This window comes from Dermacentor andersoni, chromosome 1 (genome assembly GCF_023375885.2).
Source record: "Dermacentor andersoni chromosome 1, qqDerAnde1_hic_scaffold, whole genome shotgun sequence".
Taxonomy (NCBI): Eukaryota; Metazoa; Arthropoda; class Arachnida; order Ixodida; family Ixodidae; genus Dermacentor; species Dermacentor andersoni.
The window spans coordinates 114,009,381-114,031,183 of NC_092814.1; the positions used below are offsets into that span (position 1 = coordinate 114,009,381).

At 47.4% G+C, this 21,803-nt stretch overlaps 1 protein-coding gene across 6 annotated transcripts in view; it reads left to right on the plus strand.

Moving 5' to 3' along the window:
* Window positions 1-21,803, plus strand: part of LOC126545698 (calcitonin gene-related peptide type 1 receptor-like) — a 68,365-nt gene that overhangs the window by 35,482 nt on the left and 11,080 nt on the right. For 4 of the 6 annotated variants that reach the window (XM_050193648.3, XM_055061923.2, XM_055061925.2 and 1 more), the window contains exons 6-11: window positions 7,121-7,224; window positions 10,814-10,905; window positions 12,968-13,118; window positions 14,449-14,599; window positions 15,969-16,029; window positions 20,503-20,566. In XM_050193648.3, coding sequence (XP_050049605.1) covers window positions 7,121-7,224; window positions 10,814-10,905; window positions 12,968-13,118; window positions 14,449-14,599; window positions 15,969-16,029; window positions 20,503-20,566 — 623 coding nt within the window. The remainder of the gene's footprint in view (window positions 1-7,120; window positions 7,225-10,813; window positions 10,906-12,967; window positions 13,119-14,448; window positions 14,600-15,968; window positions 16,030-20,502; window positions 20,567-21,803) is intronic. The other 2 variants (XM_055061926.2, XM_050193647.3) reach the window with 1 other exon arrangement.

Consider the following 21,803-nt stretch of genomic DNA (forward strand, 5'->3'; position numbering starts at 1 on the left):
CATCTGTCATATTCGCAAGCCTTGAGGCAACCTGCCCCACCTCCCTCCCCGCTTCGCGCCGCGCGCCCGGCCATGCTAGAGCCCGTCCAAGCTGCCTCGTATTACCAGGACCACCGACAGGCCCCAAGGAAATCAGACGTGTGGCGGGCACCTGGTCGCCGTCCCCTTTGCTTTCACTGTGGCGAAGCTGGGCATGTCTACCGACAGTGCTCCTATCGAGAGCTCGGACTACGCGGATTCTCAGCGAACTCGCCGCGACCTCGGTTCGGCTAGCGTCCTCCTGAAATTGAAGAATACGTTGCCCAGCAGCGCGGATCTCCATCAGCTCGACACCAGTCACGCTCCCCTTCGCCGCGGCGGTTTTCTCCGACTCGCCGTACGTATTCAAGCGTGGTGCAGGGTCGGTCGCCCAGCCCACGACGGGAAAACTAACCACAGCGACCTTTGGGGGCGAGGCCGCTCAGTCTGGACGTGCTCAAGGGCCCCTACTGACGCGTACGCGTCAGTAGGGGTCCTTGAGCACGTCCAGACTGAGCGAGCCGGTCCTGAGAACGTCGGTCCGCGTACGTACGCGGACCGACGATACATCGACGACGACAGTACCTCCTGATTACGGAAGAATTTCTTTGGACATTCCTGTACTGCTTGACGGTCGTGAATTGACTGCTTTAGTGGACACTGGAGCGGATTATTCTATAATCAGCGAAAAACTGGCCACCCTTCTGAAGAAAGTGACCACGCCTTGGAATCAAACGCCAGTTCGTACAGCTGGCGGGCACATCGTCACGCCACTCGGCATGTGCACGGCACGAATACAGATTCGCGGCTCTACGTTTGTTGCCAGTTTGAGCATTCTCCCTCAGTGTTCTCGAGACCTAATCATCGGCATGGACTTTCTCAGGGAGCACGGAGCTATCATCAACGTTCGACAACGCCTCGTCACTTTCTCGACAAAGAGCGCCACAGCGACGACCAACACCATCCACCCTCGAGCATCTCTTCGTGTCATCGATGACGCTGTCACGTTACCACCGCGTGCAAGTGTCGTGGTTAAAGTGGCATGTGACAGGCTCATACACGGTGAAGCGGTCGCAGAAAGCAATCGCTCTCTCCTGCTTTCTCATGGTGTTTGCGTAGCAAGAAGCCTTGTCGATCTCCACGATGGCCACTGTGAGGTTCTTGTCACAAACTTCAGCTACGAACACCGGCACCTTTTCCCCGGTACTGTCATCGCCTACGCCGACCCGATCGCCGATGTCACTGAGTGTTTTGTTTCCGAGGCAATCGGCACTGCTGAAGCACCTCTACGCAACGTCGATATTAGTCCAACGCTTCCTGAAGAGAACACACAACCCCTGCGCGAGCTGTTGCTTGAGTTCCACTCTTGCTTTGCACGGTCGTCGAAGGTTCGTCAAACATTGATTACTAAACACCGTATCATCACCTATGACGACGTGCCCCCCATACGGCAACAGCCTTATCGTGTTTCCCCGACCGAACGAAGCGATTCAAACGCAGGTGAAGGAAATGCTTCAAGACGGCGTAATCCAGCCTTCATGCAGTCCCTGGTCATCGCCAGTCGTTCTTGTTAAAAAGAAAGATGGCACGCTTCGATTTTGTGTTGACTACCGGAAGCTAAACAACGTCACAAAGAAAGACGTGTACCCGTTGCCTCGTGTCGACGATTCTCTGGACAGCCTGAGGCACGCGAAGTATTTCTCCTCTATCGATCTGAAAAGTGGCTACTGGCAAATTGAAGTAGATGAGCGTGACCGCGAGAAAACTGCTTTCGTAACTCCGGACGGCCTTTACGAATTTAGAGTACTCCCTTTCGGCCTCTGTTCCGCTCCAGCCACATTCCAGCGAATGATGGATACCGTTCTCGGTGACCTCAAATGGAAAAGCTGCCTCGTCTATCTCGATGATGTCGTTGTCTTTTCAGAAACTTTTGACGAGCACCTTCGACGCCTTCGGAATGTACTCGAAGCCATTCGATCGGCTGACCTTACACTCAAGCCAGAGAAATGCCATTTCGGTTACGAGGAACTGAAGTTCCTTGATCACGTCGTAAGCGCGGCAGGTGTTCGGCCCGATCCCGAGAAGACTACTGCCGTAGCAGCTTTCCCCGCTCCAACCGATAAGAAAAGTGTGCGACGATTTTTGGGCTTGTGTGCATATTATCGGCGCTTCATTGAAAATTTTTCGAAGATTGCAGATCCTGTATTTCGCCTTACGCGTGACGACACGCCATTCCTCTGGACTGATGAACAACAGACCGCCTTTGCGGAGCTACAACGTCGATTGTCTTCTCCTCCCGTGCTCGGTCATTTTGATGAGGACGCTGACACAGAAGTACGCACTGACGCCAGCAATATCGGTCTCGGAGCTATCCTGGTGCAACGGCAAGACGGGACTGAACGAGTTACCGCCTACGCGAGCCGCACTCTGTCACGCGCAGAGTCCAATTGTTCCACCACAGAGAAGGAGTGCCTCGCGGTTATTTGGGCTACCACAAAGTTTAGGCCGTATCCCTACGGGCGGCCATTTAATGTTGTGACCGACCATCACGCTTTGTGCTGGTTAACCAATCTCCGAGACCCTTCTGGACGATTGGCACGTTGGAGTCTGCGACTCCAGGAATTTAACATCACCATCGTGTACAAGTCAGGCAGGAAACATGAAGATGCTGGCACGTTATCACGGGCACCTGTTGAATCTCAGAATCCTGACGAGGAAGACGACAGCGCCTTTCTGGGAGCCCTCAGCGGGCCGGATCTTCTCGCTAAACAGCGATCGGACGCTGAGTTAAGACCCGTCATCGATCACTTAGAAGGCGGCATCACGTCCATTCCTCGCCCATTCCTCGCCCTATTTTGCCTACGAGGGGGCATCTTATACAAAAGAAACACAGATGCCGGCGACAGACCACTTCTGCTAGTAGTACCTCAAGCCCTTCGCGACGACATCCTATTAGCCTGCCACGACGAGCCGACATCTGGTCACTTGGGCTACTCAAGGACTCTGGACAGGGTACGGCAACTGTACTACTGGCCTAGACTGACTGCTTGCGTCAAATGCTACGTGAAAGGATGCCGTGAATGTCAGCGCCGCAAGTCACCACCCTTCAAGCCTGCAGGCCTTCTACAACCCTTCGACCCTCCGCGTACGCCGTTTGATCAAGTTGGAATGGACCTTCTTGGACCATTTCCCTTGTCTTCCTCCGGCAATAAGTGGATCATTGTCGCAACCGACTACTTGACGCGTTACGCTGAGACGAAGGCACTACCACGCGGGACAGCATCTGAAGTTGCCCAGTTTTTTATGCATAACATTGTGCTTCGGCATGGCGCACCGTCATTCATCATCACTGACCGGGGGACGGCATTTACGGCGAAGCTTCTGGACGACATCTTCAAGCTGAGTTACACGAGTCATCGAAAGGCCACTGCATACCACCCTCAGACTAACGGCTTGACAGAAAGACTAAACAAAACACTGGCAGACATGATCGCTATGTACGTGGATGTGCAGCCCAAAACGTGGGACGAAATCCTACCGTACGTAACGTTTGCGTACAACACTGCCACGCAAGAAACTACACGCTTCACGCCATTCCGCCTCGTTTATGGTCGAGATGTCCAAACTATGCTAGACGCCGTGATTCCATATGAAGATACCGACCAGCTCGACCAGTTAGCTCCTGACGTCGAGGAGTACATTCAGCACTCCGGGAAAGCGCGTCAACCGGCCCGCGTGCACATAAGACAGCAGCAGTGTACAGATGCAATAAGGTACAATCTTCACCATCGACAAGTTACCTATGAGGCTGGTGACCAAGTTTGCGTTTGGACACCCATTTGACGGCGATGCATCAGCGAGAAACTCCTCAGCAAGTACTTCGGACCATACACAGTACTAAGGCGTGTAAGCGACGTGAACTATGAAGTGATTCCAGACGGAGACCTGCCATCGCCCAAACGCTGTTTACCACGCGCAGAGACTGTACATGTCGTCCGCCTCAAGCCGTATTTTACACGGTGAAGTGTACTAGTGAAACAACCTTTTTTTTTTTTTTTGCTGTCGTCGCGTCTTCCTCCAAAGAACTGCGAAGCGTTTTTTTTTTTTTGTTCCCGACCACAGAACACATTTTTCCGTGTGCATTTCCGTATGTGTGCTAGCGCGTTCCCCCCCCCCCCCTTTCTTCTTGTCTTACCTAATTTGTGTAGTTTCCATGTACGTTTTGTGTTTGAGCATCGAGTCGATGCTCCATTGGGAGGGGGAATAATGCCACCTGGTGTTTTGAGCCAGCGTTGCATGCCCAGCAAAAAGCGGCGATTGAAGACGACGAAGTCGGATCTTGCGCCATCTGGAGAACCGTCCTCCTTGTGTCTGACATTTTCGTGTCTGGCTGCTGATACTGCTGCTTACTCTTGCCTTAGCGCGTGACAAACGCTAGCCACCAAGTATGCCAGCGACACAAAGGAAAGGAAGCTATTTTTCCACCCGCCGCGGTGGCTTAGCGGCTATATAGTGTTGCGCTGCTAAGCGTGAGGTCGCGAGATCAAATCCCAGCCGCGGCGGTAGCATTTCAATGGGGACGAAGTGCAAGAACGTCCGTGTTCCGTGCGTTGGTGGCACGTTAAAGATCCCTTGGTGGTCAAAATTAACCTGGAGACCCCCACTACTGCGTGCCTCATAATCAAATCGTGATGTTGGCTCGTAAAATCCCAGAATTAAATTCAGGGACGGTTCTTTAGGGCTCTCCTTCACCGCTACCGCCATGCCCCGCTTGCCACACAATTAGCCCTCTACTGAGGGTTGTGTAATAATCTAACGAGCGCTGAACACGCATTACAAGCGCTGCGTCCCACGTTTCGAAGCATTTCATGCAAGGCGAACACAGACGTTCGATGTCCTGTTAATGCAATTGGTTTAGCGCCGATCTCAGAATGGAGAGGCCCCTCGTTCGATCCCGACTCAGGCACCGCGTTTGTTTTTTAACCACACTTGCCGTTTCTGTGGTAACCTTCTAGGCTACGCGCACATACGCGCACATGTGATCGCCTGTACATTCAATGCACAGACGATCGAAGGTGTACAATGAAAGAGGGATAAATGAAGTGTACTTCTCACGACTCTTGCTGTGCAAAGGCCGACTTATCGACGCGTTCTTTCAGCGAACTGGGAACAAGTTCACGCGATGACAACTGTGTAGGGGCGTCATAAGTATGATAAACAAGGGAACAGAATAAAAGACGGGATAAGCGAGAGGCAAACACACACACACCAGAACGCTGTTCCCTTGCACCGTTCCCACCAAAAGATTCCGCCTTGCTATAGAGCTAGCTCGGATTGAGACCTTAATGCTTTCCTCGCGCACCTGTAAGAAATGAATAACATATAGAAACCACTAAGCGCGTGAACATAACTTTAAAGGTTCGGAAGCGGAATTGTGAAGGTGTTCACATGCATGTACGTTATGCAGACTCTTCAGAGAAGCGCCATAGCAGCTGCGCAAAATGCATCTGTGCCGCTACATTCTTCTGGATCGTGAGAATAACTACAAGTTTCATTGTGATGGTTCCAGCAGGTAGAGAACCGAGCACTTAGAAAAAAGGAGCGCACAGGACAACGTGATGACATCACACTGTCATCATGTACCAAATGGCCCCGAAACACCACCCTACTCAACTACAAGTGTAAGCGTCACAAAAAATATGAATAAGTACCTAAACTGCAACAGTAATCATTATTTAGAGACTTGGGACCAATTGGCTGACCAAAGGCGAGGACCATGCAAAAGGGCAGAGGATATTCGGTGAGGCCCGGCTAGCGCAGTGAAAGTAGATAACCGGATGAGGAAAGTGGTGCCGGTGTCTCCGACTGCATGGCCCGCTTCTTGGTTAGCTTTCGGTGTCTCGTAGAAACTCGCGGAGGCGTGCAACGGTAGGGTAAAACTGCAGCTAAAACGGATACTCAACGAAGAAGAGTTGGCAGAGCGATGTCGTGTACGTGCTAAAAGGGCTCGACAACGTTATACTGCCACGCAAAAATGTTTATTATACGCAAATAAATCCATTCTTCCTGGTAGATCCGAGTAGTCAGTGCCTGAGCAATCGGCGGGCAGCCATCTTCTATTCATTTCGGAACGGGCTATTCCGAAAAAATAAATCAGTTATGTTCGGCATATTAATGCATCTTTACTGCGTACACGTCACTTTGACGCGGTGAGCTTTCACGGTTTTGTGACGCTGCGGGACAGACAGGCGAAGTGGGCGCAGCCCGAAAGGTTTTGACCATTTGCGGATAGCTGGTGGCGAAAGAGGCGTAGAATCAAAAAGAATTATTTTTATTTTGTTCGGTCTAATAATGCATAATCAGAAAGTCATATCAGATGTGGAGCTCTGGCGGTTTTCCTGACGTCGCGTGACAGACAAGCGAAGTGGGGGTGGCTCGACAAAATTTGGACCAATCGTGGAAGGCTGATTGCAGAAATGATGGAATAGAAAAGTTTGGAATAGCTTTACGTTATAGCGCCCCTGGTCTGACCATGCCAAGAATGCGATTCGCATTAAAGGGTTAAGGGGTTTAATGCCCCAAAGCAACACACGGGCTGAGAGACGCCGTAGTGGGAGAGGGGGGAGGAATATTAATTTCGACCCGACTGTGGTTCTTTCACTTGCTCCCAATGCACGGTATACGCGGTTATCGGGGAGCACGCACGCCTATACGCCAGCGCTTGAGCGCATATATGCACGCATGAAGGCTCCCTAACGAGCATTTTTATAACATCTCGAGGTGTCACCATCTGTCAACATTTAGCATGGAGACACTGTGTATACATTCTGTTCCCTACATTACAGATTGCTACTCACTGCTGACTTATACGCAGTCTATAGGAATAAAAGAAAATGTACTGGGCCTGGATAACATAGAACTATCCCACTCTGTTTTTATTCCCGTTGTGCCATTAGACCTCCGTAATTCCTCAAAATGGCTCGGGCCCCGCCTGGAATATTTTTACGTTATCCCGGCCCTAGAGGCAAGTCTCTCTCTCTCCCTTTCTTCTTTCTTCACATTTTTTTTTTTTTCCTGACGCATGCTTTACGTTTTCGTGCAGACTACTCGACAAGGTGGTGCCATGAAAACGGCTCCTGGTACCGGTTGATGAACGTTCAGCGGACCTTCTACACAAGCTGTGCCCCCAAGCCGTGGGTCAGTGGGGTCTGTGGCCAGTTTGGTTCCTCCGCCTACACACACTGTAATTACACGACGCTGCTCTAGACGCTGGCATGCCCGCAGGCTATTGCGTGGCTTTCTTCATTTCGTGTGTTTGTTTGTTTGTTTTTTGTTTGTTTGTTTGTTTGTTTGTTTGTTTGTTTGTTTGTTTGTTTGTTTGTTTGTTTGTTTGTTTGTTTGTTTGTTTGTTTGTTTGTTTGTTTGTTTGTTTGTTTGTTTGTTTGTTTGTCAATATGTGCAGTCGTTTCTCCGACATGTGGAACTCACGATCAGCTCACGTGTGAAATCGTGGAAGTTGTCCACCACTTGAGAGAAAAAGGCCATGACATCTTATTTCAATGGATACCAGGTCATTGCGGTATCATTGGAAATGATGACGCAGATAAGGTCGCTCGGACGTCAAACAAAGAAGACCGCTGCGTCCCCATTCCTCTCTCAAGGACCAACGCTGCGAGACAACTTCGCATCGTAGCACACACGCTCTCCTTAGCGGAGAGCGTGTGTGCTACGATGCACATACAATACAATACCGCACATACAAGGCGCACCAGACTGCACAGACTAAACCCTTCACTGCAACTCAGACCTCCGGCCGGACTACACCGACGCGATGCATCTCTTCTGTGTCGGTTGTGGGTGAGAGTTGCCTTCACGAAAGCTTACTCAGCATTAATTAGAATAACTGATAGTCCTGCATGTGATGTTTGCGGATGCGAGGAGAACATTGACCACTTATTGTGCCACTGTCCCCGATTTCAAGCACAAAGACAATCTTTGTCCAACAGATTAAGGAAACGAGATGGTCGTCCTCTGAGTGAACGGACAGTACTAGAGCACAGTCCCCACCGATCATCGGCTCAGAAGGCAATGAAGGCACTTTTGTGCTTTCTGAGAACGTCTGGTTTGCACGAGTGGATTTGACTCAATGACTGTCTGTGCGCCTCTCTATACCCTCTCTCTATCTTCCTTCTCTCTCTTCCCCTTCTCCCTTCCCCCAGCGTAGGGTAGCCAACAACTCTTGACGTGTTAACATCCATGCCTTCCTTATATTCCTCTCTCCCTTTCTCTCTCTATCTTGTTTGCTTGTTTGTTTGTTTGTTTGTTTGTTTGTTTGTTTGTTTGTTTGTTTGTTTGTTTGTTTGTTTGTTTCAGCTGCGTATTTTGTCGCACGGAAATTCGTTATGACACCCCACTCTTGGTTAAGTATTGCGTGCTTCGGTTGTGCACCCAACGCATGTCTGTCTGGTAACACGTATCACCATCGTGGTGTTTACGTTTTTGCTTGTAAATAATTTCAAGTCAACGCGCGATGTCTGTGCTTCGGTTGATACACATACTTTTACCGACTACAACGTGCACGCAGGCCAGATGAATCAAGAGCGAGTGCAAGGACACCAACCGCGGGACGTGCATTAGCCAATACTTCTTGACGAGGAACATTCCCTTTTTGTGGCAGCTATCCAAGCCCTTCAACATATTATACATGTATAACAGCGTCATTTTTCCTCCCCCCTTCAAGCTCCTCCAAACGCCACAGTTACTATAACGAACGCCAACTTGCAAACGCATCACACAGCTGTCGATGGAGATAAGCATGAGTTGTTGAACTTGCTGTGCAAGTACGTGAGTAACATGTGTGAACTATTCGAAATTTCTAGTGCCTAGTCTTTGCATTCGTTTCAATTCGTTTTTATTTGTCCGGTTGTTTTCTTCCTCGTTCGCGTGGGCAATACGAAGTGTTCACATCTCTTCTGCCCGCGCTTCCTCTTTCTTTCAGTTTGCGCATCATTTTGCGTATCATCGCGTTTCATCGTCTTATTGAACTTCCTGTTCTACTTCCATGTTCACAGTTATACGCTGATTTCGCTGCGCACGCTTCTGTTTATTCTGGCCAGCCTTTGTCGTTGCAATGAGCCCGAGCACTATCAGCCCGAATCACCTGCATGTCCGTTTAAAAGCGGCGATGGCGCGTGGATCTTCACATCCGCCTACTTTGCATGCCACGCGCTACACTTCAGTCCCGTCATCCCGAAAAAATGCCTCGGCGCGGCGCACTCTTCAAATGTGCAGTGACGTCACGGGCTGTCCGGCAGAAGCACACCCTCTATAAACAGCTGAAGTTGTGGAAGAAAAAAATCAATCAAGAGAGTCATCTAAAAAGAACGATACCTTATCGATATGCTACAACAAAGACATGCTATCGCTTTACCTTTTACTCCTTCGACTGATGTGAAACGCCCTATATATAAGAACCAGCTCAATGCTGTTCTTCGCTCTTACGATAAACTGGGTCAGGAGAAATAGCACCCGGAGTCATTAAACGCGCGGCCACGAGGCAGTCATAAGTACCATCATGGACAAATGAAACGAAAACAGGGAAATACAAAGTAGAACAGCTCTTACGAATGATAACTCTTAGGGTGCGAGTGCTCACCGTGACGTATCCGGCACACCTGCTCTTCTTGCACCGTTTGCAGACGCCATTCGACACGAACGAACGGAAGAGCAAATAGCGCGAATCAAGATTTTGCTTGTGTTTGACGACGCCCCTTATCGCCTCAAGTCTGACCAAAGTGTTCAGTGGTGCCGTCATGCAAGCGTGACAATAAATATCTTCGATGCTGGAATCAGGCGTCGGCCAACGTCGGCGCGGTAGCTCCAAGCATGTCTTTTGCTCAAGTACACTGTACTTTTTCCAGGCTCTAGAGGTTTAACTTAAAATTCTCTCGTGGAAGATAGCGTACCTAGGCAATATTTCTCAGAGGTAGATATTAATTATCAAGCAGGTCACAATGAGCCATTGAATTCATCAGATTAAAAAAAAAAAGATATTTTACTTTTTGGATGATCTGCTGCAACTGCGGAATCGAATTCTAGCTGTAATGAACTTAATTAAGTCTGCTAAAATGCGATCTTGAGGCTTAGAACCAGTTTGGAGATATTCGCCCACGATGCGTGCGGCAAAGTACACTTATGGCGGACAAGTGAAGGTCAGGGAGCCAATGCTGACAACGGCCGACTGGCGTTCACATTTTCTTTTTTTTTTTCTTTTTTTTTTTTCTATAGAGTGTGCATTCGTGTACCACGTTATTACATTGCCGAGACGCTTTCCTAGCCACCGTGGGATAAGACTCAGTGTCACGCCAACGTATTTCGTTGCAGATTTCATGGAAATAATATCTGGAAACTGATGCTAGACGGTATTCCTATTGCATAGACATGACTTGAGTACTCCTCGGCATCAGTGGTGTAATTGCAATACGGGTGCTACAGTAATGAACTAAACTAACTAGTGTGGTGGGATTTTGTTATTGAGCTAATCGCAAGTAGTGGTTTGTCGTCAAAGTGATGTCCGCTTTTTCAATAATGCCATTTGAAATGCCTGCCATAGGTTATCTTCTCCAGTTCGCATTGGCAAGGATAACAGGAAAAAGAAAAGCTGAAGTAGTGCACTATTGTTATTCTGTTGTATAGTTGCTCGAGATGTGCCGTTAAATCCTAATCAACTTTGCATGTGTACAGAAAGTCCGTTAAAATGACCGCGCACGCCAGCTGCCTCATCGTCTGATTGCAGGAGTACGTCGGCGTGTACCACTACTCCATCGGTCTTTTCACGCTGTCGGTGTTGTCACTGATACCGGCATTGTTCATCTTCAACTGGTACAAGTGAGTCCACTTTACGCATGCAAAATTAGCTCGGGCCGTCGTGCTTGAGCCGTTTCCCAAACTGTTGCAGAGTTCTCAACCGGGGTTAGTTTGTTAGAAATGTGCGCAGATCCTGTGGTGATTCACATGCAGGGTCTTTCGGTTTGCCGACTTCCCCATTCTTCGACGGAGTTTTAAATCTATACGGTCCGTTAGCTGGTAGTTCTTAGGACTAACATTTAATTTAAAATGGATTGATATTGTTAACCTACATGGCGTACGTACAGGGCCAGATGCTTGTTTCATAAAATTATACGGGCCACTCCTCTACAAGCGTCACAGACGTGACACCAAATTTGCTCGATGGCATGACGTGGCACATCCTCTAAAGAAGGACAGCGGTGCTAAAACGTTTCGCCAAATAAGCCGCCCGCTAGACGCGCCTGTTCACACATCGACTACTTCTGGAGGTCAAAGCCTCCAGCTATCTCGGTTCACGAGGTGTCGACGTGTCGTTGGCTGAAATAACTACAGGCGGTGGTGCGGGGTATTTTGCTGCTCGGTGACGACGGTACACAACACCGGCGCCCTATTGGCCTGCTTCGAGCCGCTCCGCTTAACCTTGACACTGCCTGTCGAGAGGCCGTCGTATCGTGTCGCTGGTTATCAGAAATTGATTTTTAATGCCCTCGAGCGCAAACAAGTCGAGCCTCGCAACTTGTCGAGGGAGATAAGCCGCGCGGAACGCAGGCCCGGCGTCTTGAAAGACGTCGGGAGGCTGCCTCGCCTCCCCACATCGGCTCGAGCAAGTATTCACTGGAGAAGTGTGGCCCAGACTGCACGGAGCATTTTTATCTCTGGCCGACGCCGCGGCCCCGATCGACGATAAAGGGCGTCCTCGTAAACGCCAGCTCGACCATCGCGCCGTGATAAGCCTCCCGCATGTAAAGTGACCCTGCTCGCTTCACCGCCGACAGTTGGAGGTGCGTGACTGCCTTGACATTTCGCGCACCTGCATAAACTGTCAAACCACTAACGACATGTGGCCGCGTTCGCGCGAGAAGAATAAAATAAACCCCAGTCTTCCAGTCTCCACTTTGTAATCTAAATCTCTATTAACCTCAACGCAATCAAGCGTTGGAAGGAAGCAGTAACCCTATACTAGTTTTCCTGATATTCCTCATGAATAATAATGGATAAGCCGGTTTCGCCGTTAGGCACTCTGCCAACCTAGAGCCAATTTCTTGAGGCGCGTACTACGCGCTAAACTGTAGTGAGTTTTATGTGATTGAAGACGTGACTCCCACGGTGAAATTGCACGCAGCAGCCGAGTGCTAGCACTCGCCATTCGTGCTTCGTCTGAACAACGTCCAAAGCCCACACCGAGTGCAATGTGGAGAAGCGCACTTGCGAAATTAAAAAGATGAGCCTGTTGCACCCGCGGTACATCTTAGAGGTTATGCGGGTGTACATGGTTCTAAGAAATGTCATTTAGCTTTCTTTCATTTTTAAAGGACTATTTATGGATTCCTCCTAGTCGCGCACCAACTTCCTGCGCCGCAAATGTCCGTCAAGCGCATATGGTCACACAACTTTTCTGAGCGCGTATTCACAAAAAAAAAAAAAAAAAGTTATTCCACTAGAGCTATTCGTAATAGCAGACTCGGACATATCATTGGCGAAGGCGACCTGCAGCTAATGGCAAGGCGCACTTAAATACGCACAGCTTCGTGAATTTAGCCCTCCCTAGGGCCGAATAAAGATGTTCGTTAGTAAGTGTTGTTTGTCATTGAACGGCCCCTTTCGCTAAAATATCCAGCATCAGTATTGGCTAGAATTTGCTCTAACGAGTAATTCTAGCGTAAGAGCATTTTTTTTTTTTTAAACACGAGCTTTCTTTCTATGAACGTTCGAACGTTCAATCTGCTAGTACTTGGTGCTAACGATTATACTATAGAACACGGCTCAAAGATAACCAAGACATTTTCTTCGGCGCTTAACAGTTGAGAAGCACCCGCGATACCTGTCGATATGTCTCTGTGTATCCAATGCCATTCCTCTAAAAAAGCGAACGACCTTTCAGATCATTACAGGTACCTCGCATTATGATCCACAAGCATCTCTGCCTTGCGGTTATGATGTGTGGAGTTATGTATATCATCGACCATTCGGTCTTCACGCTGGATGACGTCAAGCCGACCAAGTACACCAAGAACCTTACTCACTCGAACACGGTGCGTATGTCCGCGAAATTCTGGCTCTATTTGTGCCTCAAGAAGCTGAAAGTGAGCCTTCGTTCTGCATTTGATTAAACGTGCGCGTAAAATGTAGGATGTACGATCCTCGCGCAAGCCACTGCCATCCGCTATTAACAAAAATAAGAAATCAGAATAAGCACAGAGGCGATGAGTACAATCTTCTCATGGAAATGCCCCATAAAAATTAAAAAAAAAGATACAGGGTTGGTGAATTTGCATGACTTGCTCGATTACCCTCCCCCTGTCCCAATCCATCATATTACGAAATTTGTCTCTGTTGTACAGTGTTATCAGTGAGGTCCTCAGTTTATCCAAAAATCGCGTTACTTTGCCGGTGCGCAGCTGGAGGTGGAAGGGCGAAATAGTAGTAGTAGTAATAATAATAATAATAATAATAATAATAATAAATAAGAGTCATGTGTAAACAGAGTCTAGCGACTGAACTTGCAAAAATATATATAAAAGAAAAACGATTAATTTTGCTTTGATTTACTTTCGGGTCTTTTTTTCAGAAGGCATTCAGATAGCACTTCAGCCTGTAACGTGCAACTTTTGCGAGTTCAAAGCACACCATGCGCGGAACTAAGCTTGAGGGGGACGGGGGGTGGGGAAGGCCTCACTGCAGGTCCCCCGTTCCTGCAATTCCCCTTTCAGTGCTCGCTTTCTCTCTTTATCAGCTAGGTGAAAAGCTATCAAACCTGTTTGAGCAAGCCACTTCTTTCTAGAATACTTGTTCCATGGCATCACGCTGACGACACTGGCGCCGCCGTTTGGGCGCGAAATTCGAAGAGGAAAATTTGGTGTTCGTTTTCTACGCTAGTAATATTCTCGTTCTTTATTAGTGTTTTTTGCACGGTATTAGATTTAAGAAAAAAAATTGTCTACCAGTTTAAACTGACCTACTGTTCCTATTTAGTGTATCTTGAACTGCGCCGATACACAATGAACCGTACCGCACTAATTCCATTTTCTTTCTCCGTAAACGTTTATGGCTATCAAACGCTACAAGTTCGAGGAACAACGCCCTCCCTTCTTTTTTTCGCCGATGCGTCTATGTTTTAGTATAATAGGGAATTCGAATTGTGGCTATAGGAGAGCATCATGCATCAGGAGAGCAATCGTGCATGCGAATGGTCAGTGTCCTCTGCTCATTTCCGTGCGCCAGACGAAGTCTCGCGTACTACAGTGCCACACTATCTCGAAATGAAGCGCGCACACGCGCATGTTGCCACGGCGCCAGAGGCTGCGCGTCATCAATTATATACGCTATTTTCGTTCTGACTCGACGCTCGGCGCTCCGACGCAGTGGTGGTGCAAGCTGCTGTCGGTGCTCAACCGCTACTTCATGGTGAGCCAGTACACCTGGATGCTCTGCGAAGGCTACTACCTACACCGACTCGTGGCCCAGGCCTTCTCCAAACAGATGAATCTCAAATTTTGCTACACCTTCGGCTGGGGTAAGCGGGCCAGCATGCCGCCGGGTGCATGCAGACACGGCGTCGCGGAGTGCTGGCACACGCCTCGCAGATCGACCGTCCGGCAGGGGGCGCCGCAGTGCCGCTCCCGTTGAGCAATAGACATTAGTAAGAGGCGACTGGAGGATTGGTGGAAGAAAAGTAGGGAAACGACAAAAGACGGAGACGTACAAAAGCACAGTTCGCAATAGGGGATCAGAAAATTTGGGCGTGGTAATTCAGAGTGTTTTTTTTTCTTTTTTCATTGTTTAACTTAGGTAGGATATTAGGCAGTATAATAGCAAGAGCTTGGTGGCGCAACCCACCGCCCCGTTCCAAAGGGGACGCTCATAATATCCATCCGTTGAGCGACAGTTTTGCAGCAGCGGTCTGGGGCCGTGCGCCGCCATCAGCAAACGTGTGATATCCGGCACATGGCCTACGCAGTCCACTTTGTAACGTTTAATAAACGCGTGAAATAATAGTTTCGCATTATATGGGCAAAATCGGGACGTCTATACGCTACAAACCTAATACGCAAGAACATACCTGCCTCTTGCACAAAACGAGCTTTCTTTTAACAACAGCTCAGTGGACGAGGAAGTCACGCTAGGTCAAATTTATATTTATTTGCGACTGGCGGGCTTGCCAGTCGCAAATAAATAAAAGCTGCGCAGGTGAGACGCCTGTGTCGGAACCGCGAGAACGCGAAGCTTTCGAGGCGCGTCCGCGGACGTTGTTTCCTGACGCTGATGCTTGACGTTGTTTGCTGCAAAGCGCTGACGTTCTCTTCCGGCTTTCCGCTTCTTCGGAGCTAGGTCAGCCTATGGGCATCTTTGGTGGTCTCGTCCCACCACCACAACTCGAATTTATGCCACTTGACTGCCCCGTAAACACTTCCATGTGAGTGCATGCTGCTTGGCGTGATCGATGCGTTGATGCTAGAAGCCTATTGTGTTTGACTTGGCGCTTTGCGCGATGAGTGAGCAGTGTGCGCTGTGTGCGCTCGAGCCAACGTTTCGACAACGGACTTGTGTTCGTCTGACGAACGCAGGGTCCCTTGTGGAGACGTTGGCTCCGGCCTGATGTGCGTCCCTCATTCGGCCACTCTTCAAGTCTCTCCATCTTCCTGTGAAACCAGAGCCGCTTCGTTGTAACTTGCCTTCCGAAGTTACCGAACAGTAATGCGCAATTTTAACTAGAAGGGTAATCTTTCTAAGACTAGGGGACTCGCGGCCACTCTTCTTCAGTGCCTTCACATCGCGTTGAACTGTTTCTACGATGCGGTCATCGTGCGTTCAGCGCGATTTGTCTCGTACTATAAAGCTCTCAGCGCTGCATTCGCGCTAAGTCGTTCTTGTCTTCTACGCAGGCCTGCCAGCTCTTCTTGTCATTATTTACAGCATACTTCGTGCCACGCAGTCTGACGACAGGTGAGCCGACTCCTCGTGTTCGACTAAATAAGGAAAACTGGTGACGGCATTAAAGTGGGTGACAAGTCCAAGATGAAGGAGGCCTCTCCCCCCCCCCCCCCCCTAAAAAAAAAAAAAAAACATAACGCGTATGCCCGGCGTCCCTCCGCGCTTCAAAAAAAAAAAAATAGTTCATTCGTAGCTGCCACTGGCGCGAAAAGGCGGTGCCCCGCTTGTTCAGCAGCAAAGAGCACGCCGCGGGCACGCATCAGATGCACGAACGTTTAATATCTTCAGGTGTGGGGACGAAGAACACAGCTCGCAGGACAAACGGGCAGTTTGAAAAGGGATTAGTAGAGACACTTCTGTGACCTGCCGTATAGAGTGCTTCTTCGCCAACACTATGTCGGAAATTGCAAATTATTTGGGACATAGTATAGCAGTGTTCAACTTCATTTATAAGCAATCTAAGCATCCCCTGCCCCCCTCCTGCTCCTCAGTCTTGCCGCCCTCATTGTTAGCGCGCGAAATAAAAAATTTTGTGCGCGAATGTAAGCAAGAGTTTTCTTTCGAAGGATGGCTGTCGATATTCTATTCGATGTCATGGCAAAATCATTTAGCTCTTTGAATGTAGCCACCGTTCCGTAGCTGGCTCTTTATCGGTTTTTTTTTTTTTTTTTTTTTTTTTTAGTGTGCGTGTGCGTGCGCGCGTGTGGGAGGGTTGGGGCAATGACTTTCTTTTTTTGTAATCAATGCGCGGTATTTCTTTAATCTTGTTCCTTCCACTTATCAACGGCCATAACATTCGTTCTTAAGGAATGTTTGTCATTGGCTGGCCACATTCTGCAGCGATTATATGCTTACGAACAATTTTTGTGTATGAAACGCTTTTTAATTACAAGCCCTATTTTACAGTGTTTAACTAGGACTTTAGGGAACCATTCCAGCATGGCAGTTACATGCGTTCAACACCTTCGTTCCAATCATAAACTTCGACTGTATTTTTTAGGATATCCACTTTTTTCATAGAAGCAAGCTGGTGTGCCGGAAAGAATCAACGCTACATGACAAGGAGCTTATTGTGAAATCATTTACAGTTCGTTATCCGATACCGCGAGCAGCGGAATCAAAACTAGAACGTCAGCACGGAGCACTAATATGTCGATTGAAAGCGCCTGTTGGCAAACATAAAGAAATACGTTGATGACCAGTAGTCATTTAGGCTAATCGATAATCATATTTCCTGCGTTTGATCGAAGTAAACAGGATTTGTTTAGTTTTTGAGTTTTTGCATAACATCACAATAATTATTGAGTATAGAGATCTTTCGTGCTGGAAATATTTTAGTAGGTTTCAGCGTTCTCAATTTCTATTTTCGCAAAATTTGACATATTTTTTCGGTGAATATATTCTTCTGTGTAAACTTTCACTGGCCTTTTTCGGTGGTTGATAATCTTTCGCGGCAAGCTTACCGTTTTTCTTCTTCTTTTTTCTTCTGTTTTTTTTTTCTTTTTTTTTTCAGTGAGTGTTTGGTTCAATAACTTTCTTGACGCTGAAACGTGCTGTACGACTGCAGATTTAACCAGTAATCACTGCAGTTACATCCAATACACGGGGTAACAAAGTTTTTGAGAAGCAGCCTCTCGTAAGGCCGCACCTTCACACGGCGATGTGACTGTGCAGAAATTAAAAGTGAGTGCATTTGATATTCGGGCACAAATAGAACGATACTTATCTTGTAACATTACGTGGGCATAAAGCTCCACTGAATAATGCACACACACACACACACACACACACACACGCACACGCACACGCACACACACACACACACACACACACACACACACACACACACACACACAATGAACTTGGTAGATAGGACCCCGCGTCGGAATCAGTGAACTTGCCCAGTTTATCCACCGCACTTCATCCACCCACCAGCCTCTCGTTTTCGTTGCAGTGACAGGCAAAACGGAAGCAAATAAGGAGAGAGAAAAAAAGTAGTAAAGATTGCTGGTGCGGCCAGGTGTATTGATGTATTCGGGTTATTTGCATCGGAGCGGATGTTGCCTCGAAGCTGTGCGCGTACCGCCGTCTAACAGCTCTCTGGTAAGCTTGCTTCCGCTAACCCTTTTCGGTAAAAACCGAATTCCCGAACAAAAGAAAAATATCGGCGTGCTCTTTGCACATTCGTCCCCCCCCCCCCCCCCCCCCGCCTCCCAGGGTTAAAACCGAAAACGCTCAACCCTATATCTATAAGGTGTTAATGTCTCGAAACTGTGCACTCGCCCTCACATCGATCGTGATTTACTTAAAAAACTGTGCTATAGATTTCAGAAAATACAGTAATTCCTAATTTCAGTTATACACCATCGGCACACTAAAAGCAACACATACTGTTGTAATGTGCTGAATCCGCTAGATTCCGTGAAGGAAGTTCGCAATTAATTGAACCACAAGATAAAGTCATAAGTAGCTAATTAACTGTACATAATTAGTCATAGATGGACAATTAGTTATTGACTACATATTCCTGGATTTTCAAGAAGAGTTCGACGCGGTATCTCATAGTATTCTGGTATCGAAACTACACAGATATAAACTCAATGGGAATGTAATTGCATGTATAGCAGAATAGCCAACCTTAAGAGAACAGCCAGTGGTGCTCAATGGCCATTCGTCAGAATATGCTGGAATTACATGTGGAGTACCGCAAAGGTTCTCTGCTGAGGCCACTGATGTTCCTGCTATAGATTTGTGATATTACCACAGGCATAGAGTCCATTTTCCGAATATTCGCAGATGATTGCGTAATATATAGAATTATGAATAATGTGCATCATTCTGAGAACTTACGTAGTCATTTGGATTTAGTTGTTGATTAGTATACACGATGGGATATGTCGCTGAACGTAAAAAAAAAAATCTGCACACGTCCCATTTGAAATAAAACGTTCATTTAGTAAGTTTACATACAGCATAGAAAAATAAATGTCTAGGTACAGTCCGTAAATTCAAATACTTGGGTATAGTTCTCACACCATATTTTAGGTAGAATACTGATGTTGATTACATTTCTAGCAAAGTGGCTTCCACTCTTAAGTTCTTGCAGAAAAACTTTAAACACTTCCCAAGTAGCCTTAAGCAACAGCTGTACTTTACGCACGTCCGTTCAATCCTTGAATATGCCTGCAAATGTTGGGACTCGCACACATCTAGACTTCTAAACAAGTTAGAGAAAATTCAAAACAGCCCTGTGCGCTTCTTAACTGGTAACTATAACAGGACATTGAGCATGACAGCTAGTAAACAACAATTGCAATGGAAACCGCTTAACTATCGCAGAAGGAACCTGAGGTTGAAGTTGTTTCCCAGCATTTATCGCTCTGAGACAGAAATAGACCGTGAAGAGTGCATTGGGCCGCCACATTACGTGTCAAGTACCAGCCTTTGACATTTCGTGAAATTCCTTTTAGAGGTGATGCTTTTCGTTATTATATTCTTCGTACCATTCAAGACTGGAACTTTCTTGCCCAAGATTTTGTTTGTAATACACCAAATCAGATCGGCTTAAAAGGCGATGCAGGTAACTAATACACAAAATAATAAATAATAAACATCAATAGTCTCACAGCCGGTTACTGCTGTTGATTGCAAACTTTCTTGGGCAACTGCCATCTAAAACCTATTTCTAAATTTCAGTAAATTCAACTTCATAAGGTTGTGTTATGTGGTGTCTCATATATAACCTCAACCGAACTTTTTTTAATAAGAAAGAGTAGTTATTCGTAGACTGGTGATGGACTGGTAGACAGGCGAAGAAAGGTTTTTTCAATCACTTTGCTTCTCAGCACGCTTTACAATTTTGTTTTGTTTCTTGAAGTACAACTTATGTCATGAAACGTGTGTGTGTGTTTTCATAATTCATTTTTACTAACTAGACAACGACTAAGCATGCTCAGAACGAGTGCGAAAAACGTACTGTCGGTCTCAAATGTGTAGTAGTATAGCGTTTCTCTTTTACTTATGTTCTAGAGCTTGGTTCAAGTTGAGCACACATTATACTTCTCAAACCCTTATTCTTATACTTAGCCTTCGTTATCAATTTGTTACTTTTTCTATAGTTAATAATTTCCTAGATGCATTTTTTTTTTCGGTTTCGTCAAAATGGGGTGCACTACGGATAACATAGTAGAGCTGCTGTACTCAACCGCCGCAGTGGTCCAGTTGCAATGGCGTTCTGCTGCTGCGCACAAGGTCGCGGGTTCGACTCCCGGCCGCGGCAGCCGCATTCCGAAAGGGGCGAAATGCATTAAAAAAAGAGAAAAGCTCGTGTAATGAGTACATGGGTGTACGTCAGAGAACCCCACGAGGTCATAACTGATGTGGAGCACCCGCTAGACGGCGTGGCTGGGTGTGCAGTATCCGCGGGACGTGATAAGCCCCGCAGTTACTCTTGCTGACAACCAACATTCTGCCGTGCGTCCACAGGTGCTGGCGGAACATCGTGGTCTACGACTACGCGTTCACCGGTCCCATACTGACTTGCCTTGCTGTAAGTTGCATGCGAGCAATACCCTCCGAACGAGCTTGCCCTGCTTGTGTCAACCGCATTCGTTTGATACTTCAATGTTTTACTGTGAACAGCATAATCACAAGCTAGGAAACCGGCTGGTCGAGTTCGTCCATTCGTCGCACTTTGGTTCAGCCACGGCGCGACGTAACCTAAAGAGAGAGAGAGAGCAGAGATCTTCAAGCCATACAGTTTCATACAATGACTAGAGGGAACTGCAGCGCTAGTGTCTACGGGAGCTGCATGCAGGGCGGTGCAATCAGCGTGGGAATGATAGTCAGTATACGTGGATTTGCCTAAACCTCGTGCATCTGGCTTTATCTTAGATTTGTCTGATCCTCGTGTTTGTGTCTGATCCTCGTGGCTTCGTGGCTTTGTAAATTGGTTATTTTCGAGAAAGTTCTGCGTTATAAATGATAAAATAAACATTACTAAAATTGTCCGACGGCAGGATTCGAAGACAGGATCTCTAGCGCAGCAGTCCGGTTATTGAAACCATTACGCCACTGGCACATGGACAAGCGGAACCACTGAAATTAGCAGCGATTAGGCGTATTCGAAGAGTCTCATTGCTTTCTGATTAAAAAAAAAGTTTGCTTTGATGGCATTGAAGTTTAGGCCAATCAGGGCGGATAAAACGTAATACACGAAGCCACAAACACGAGGATCAGACAAATCTATGTACTAACCATCATTCCCACGGTAGCTGAACGATCGCAGCGCCATAGCTTCCTCTAGTAACTATTCTAGAAAACTCTATGTACCAACCCGAGCGTTCCAACCACTACGCCGATTTACGCAAGCGAGCCGCTTTGTAGCACTTACATCGTTAGATCGTGCTCCCACCTACGAAGTATGTCCAGAAGGACCAACGTTTATAGTAGAGAGTTTTGGATTAGGGGGACGCAAGCGTTGGGGCCCCAAGCGCTAGGGGCCCCCCTAATCTAAAACTCTCTAGTGTCCTGAGTTTAATCTGCATGCAAGTCGCGTGCTTCTTAATCCGAACTAACAGTTGGGCGAGATTGCGTAACTTCTTGAAGGACACAGCGCAATAAAACGGAGACCAACAATGAAAAAATTGACGCGACCGGGCGCTGGACTCGCGAATTCGGGACATTACAGGAAGCAATCGAATATTTATGCGCACAATCAAGCTGTGTCACTCTGTGTCAATCGAACTGTGTCAAACTCGAAGCGAAAAAAAATGCGCACAGTGCAC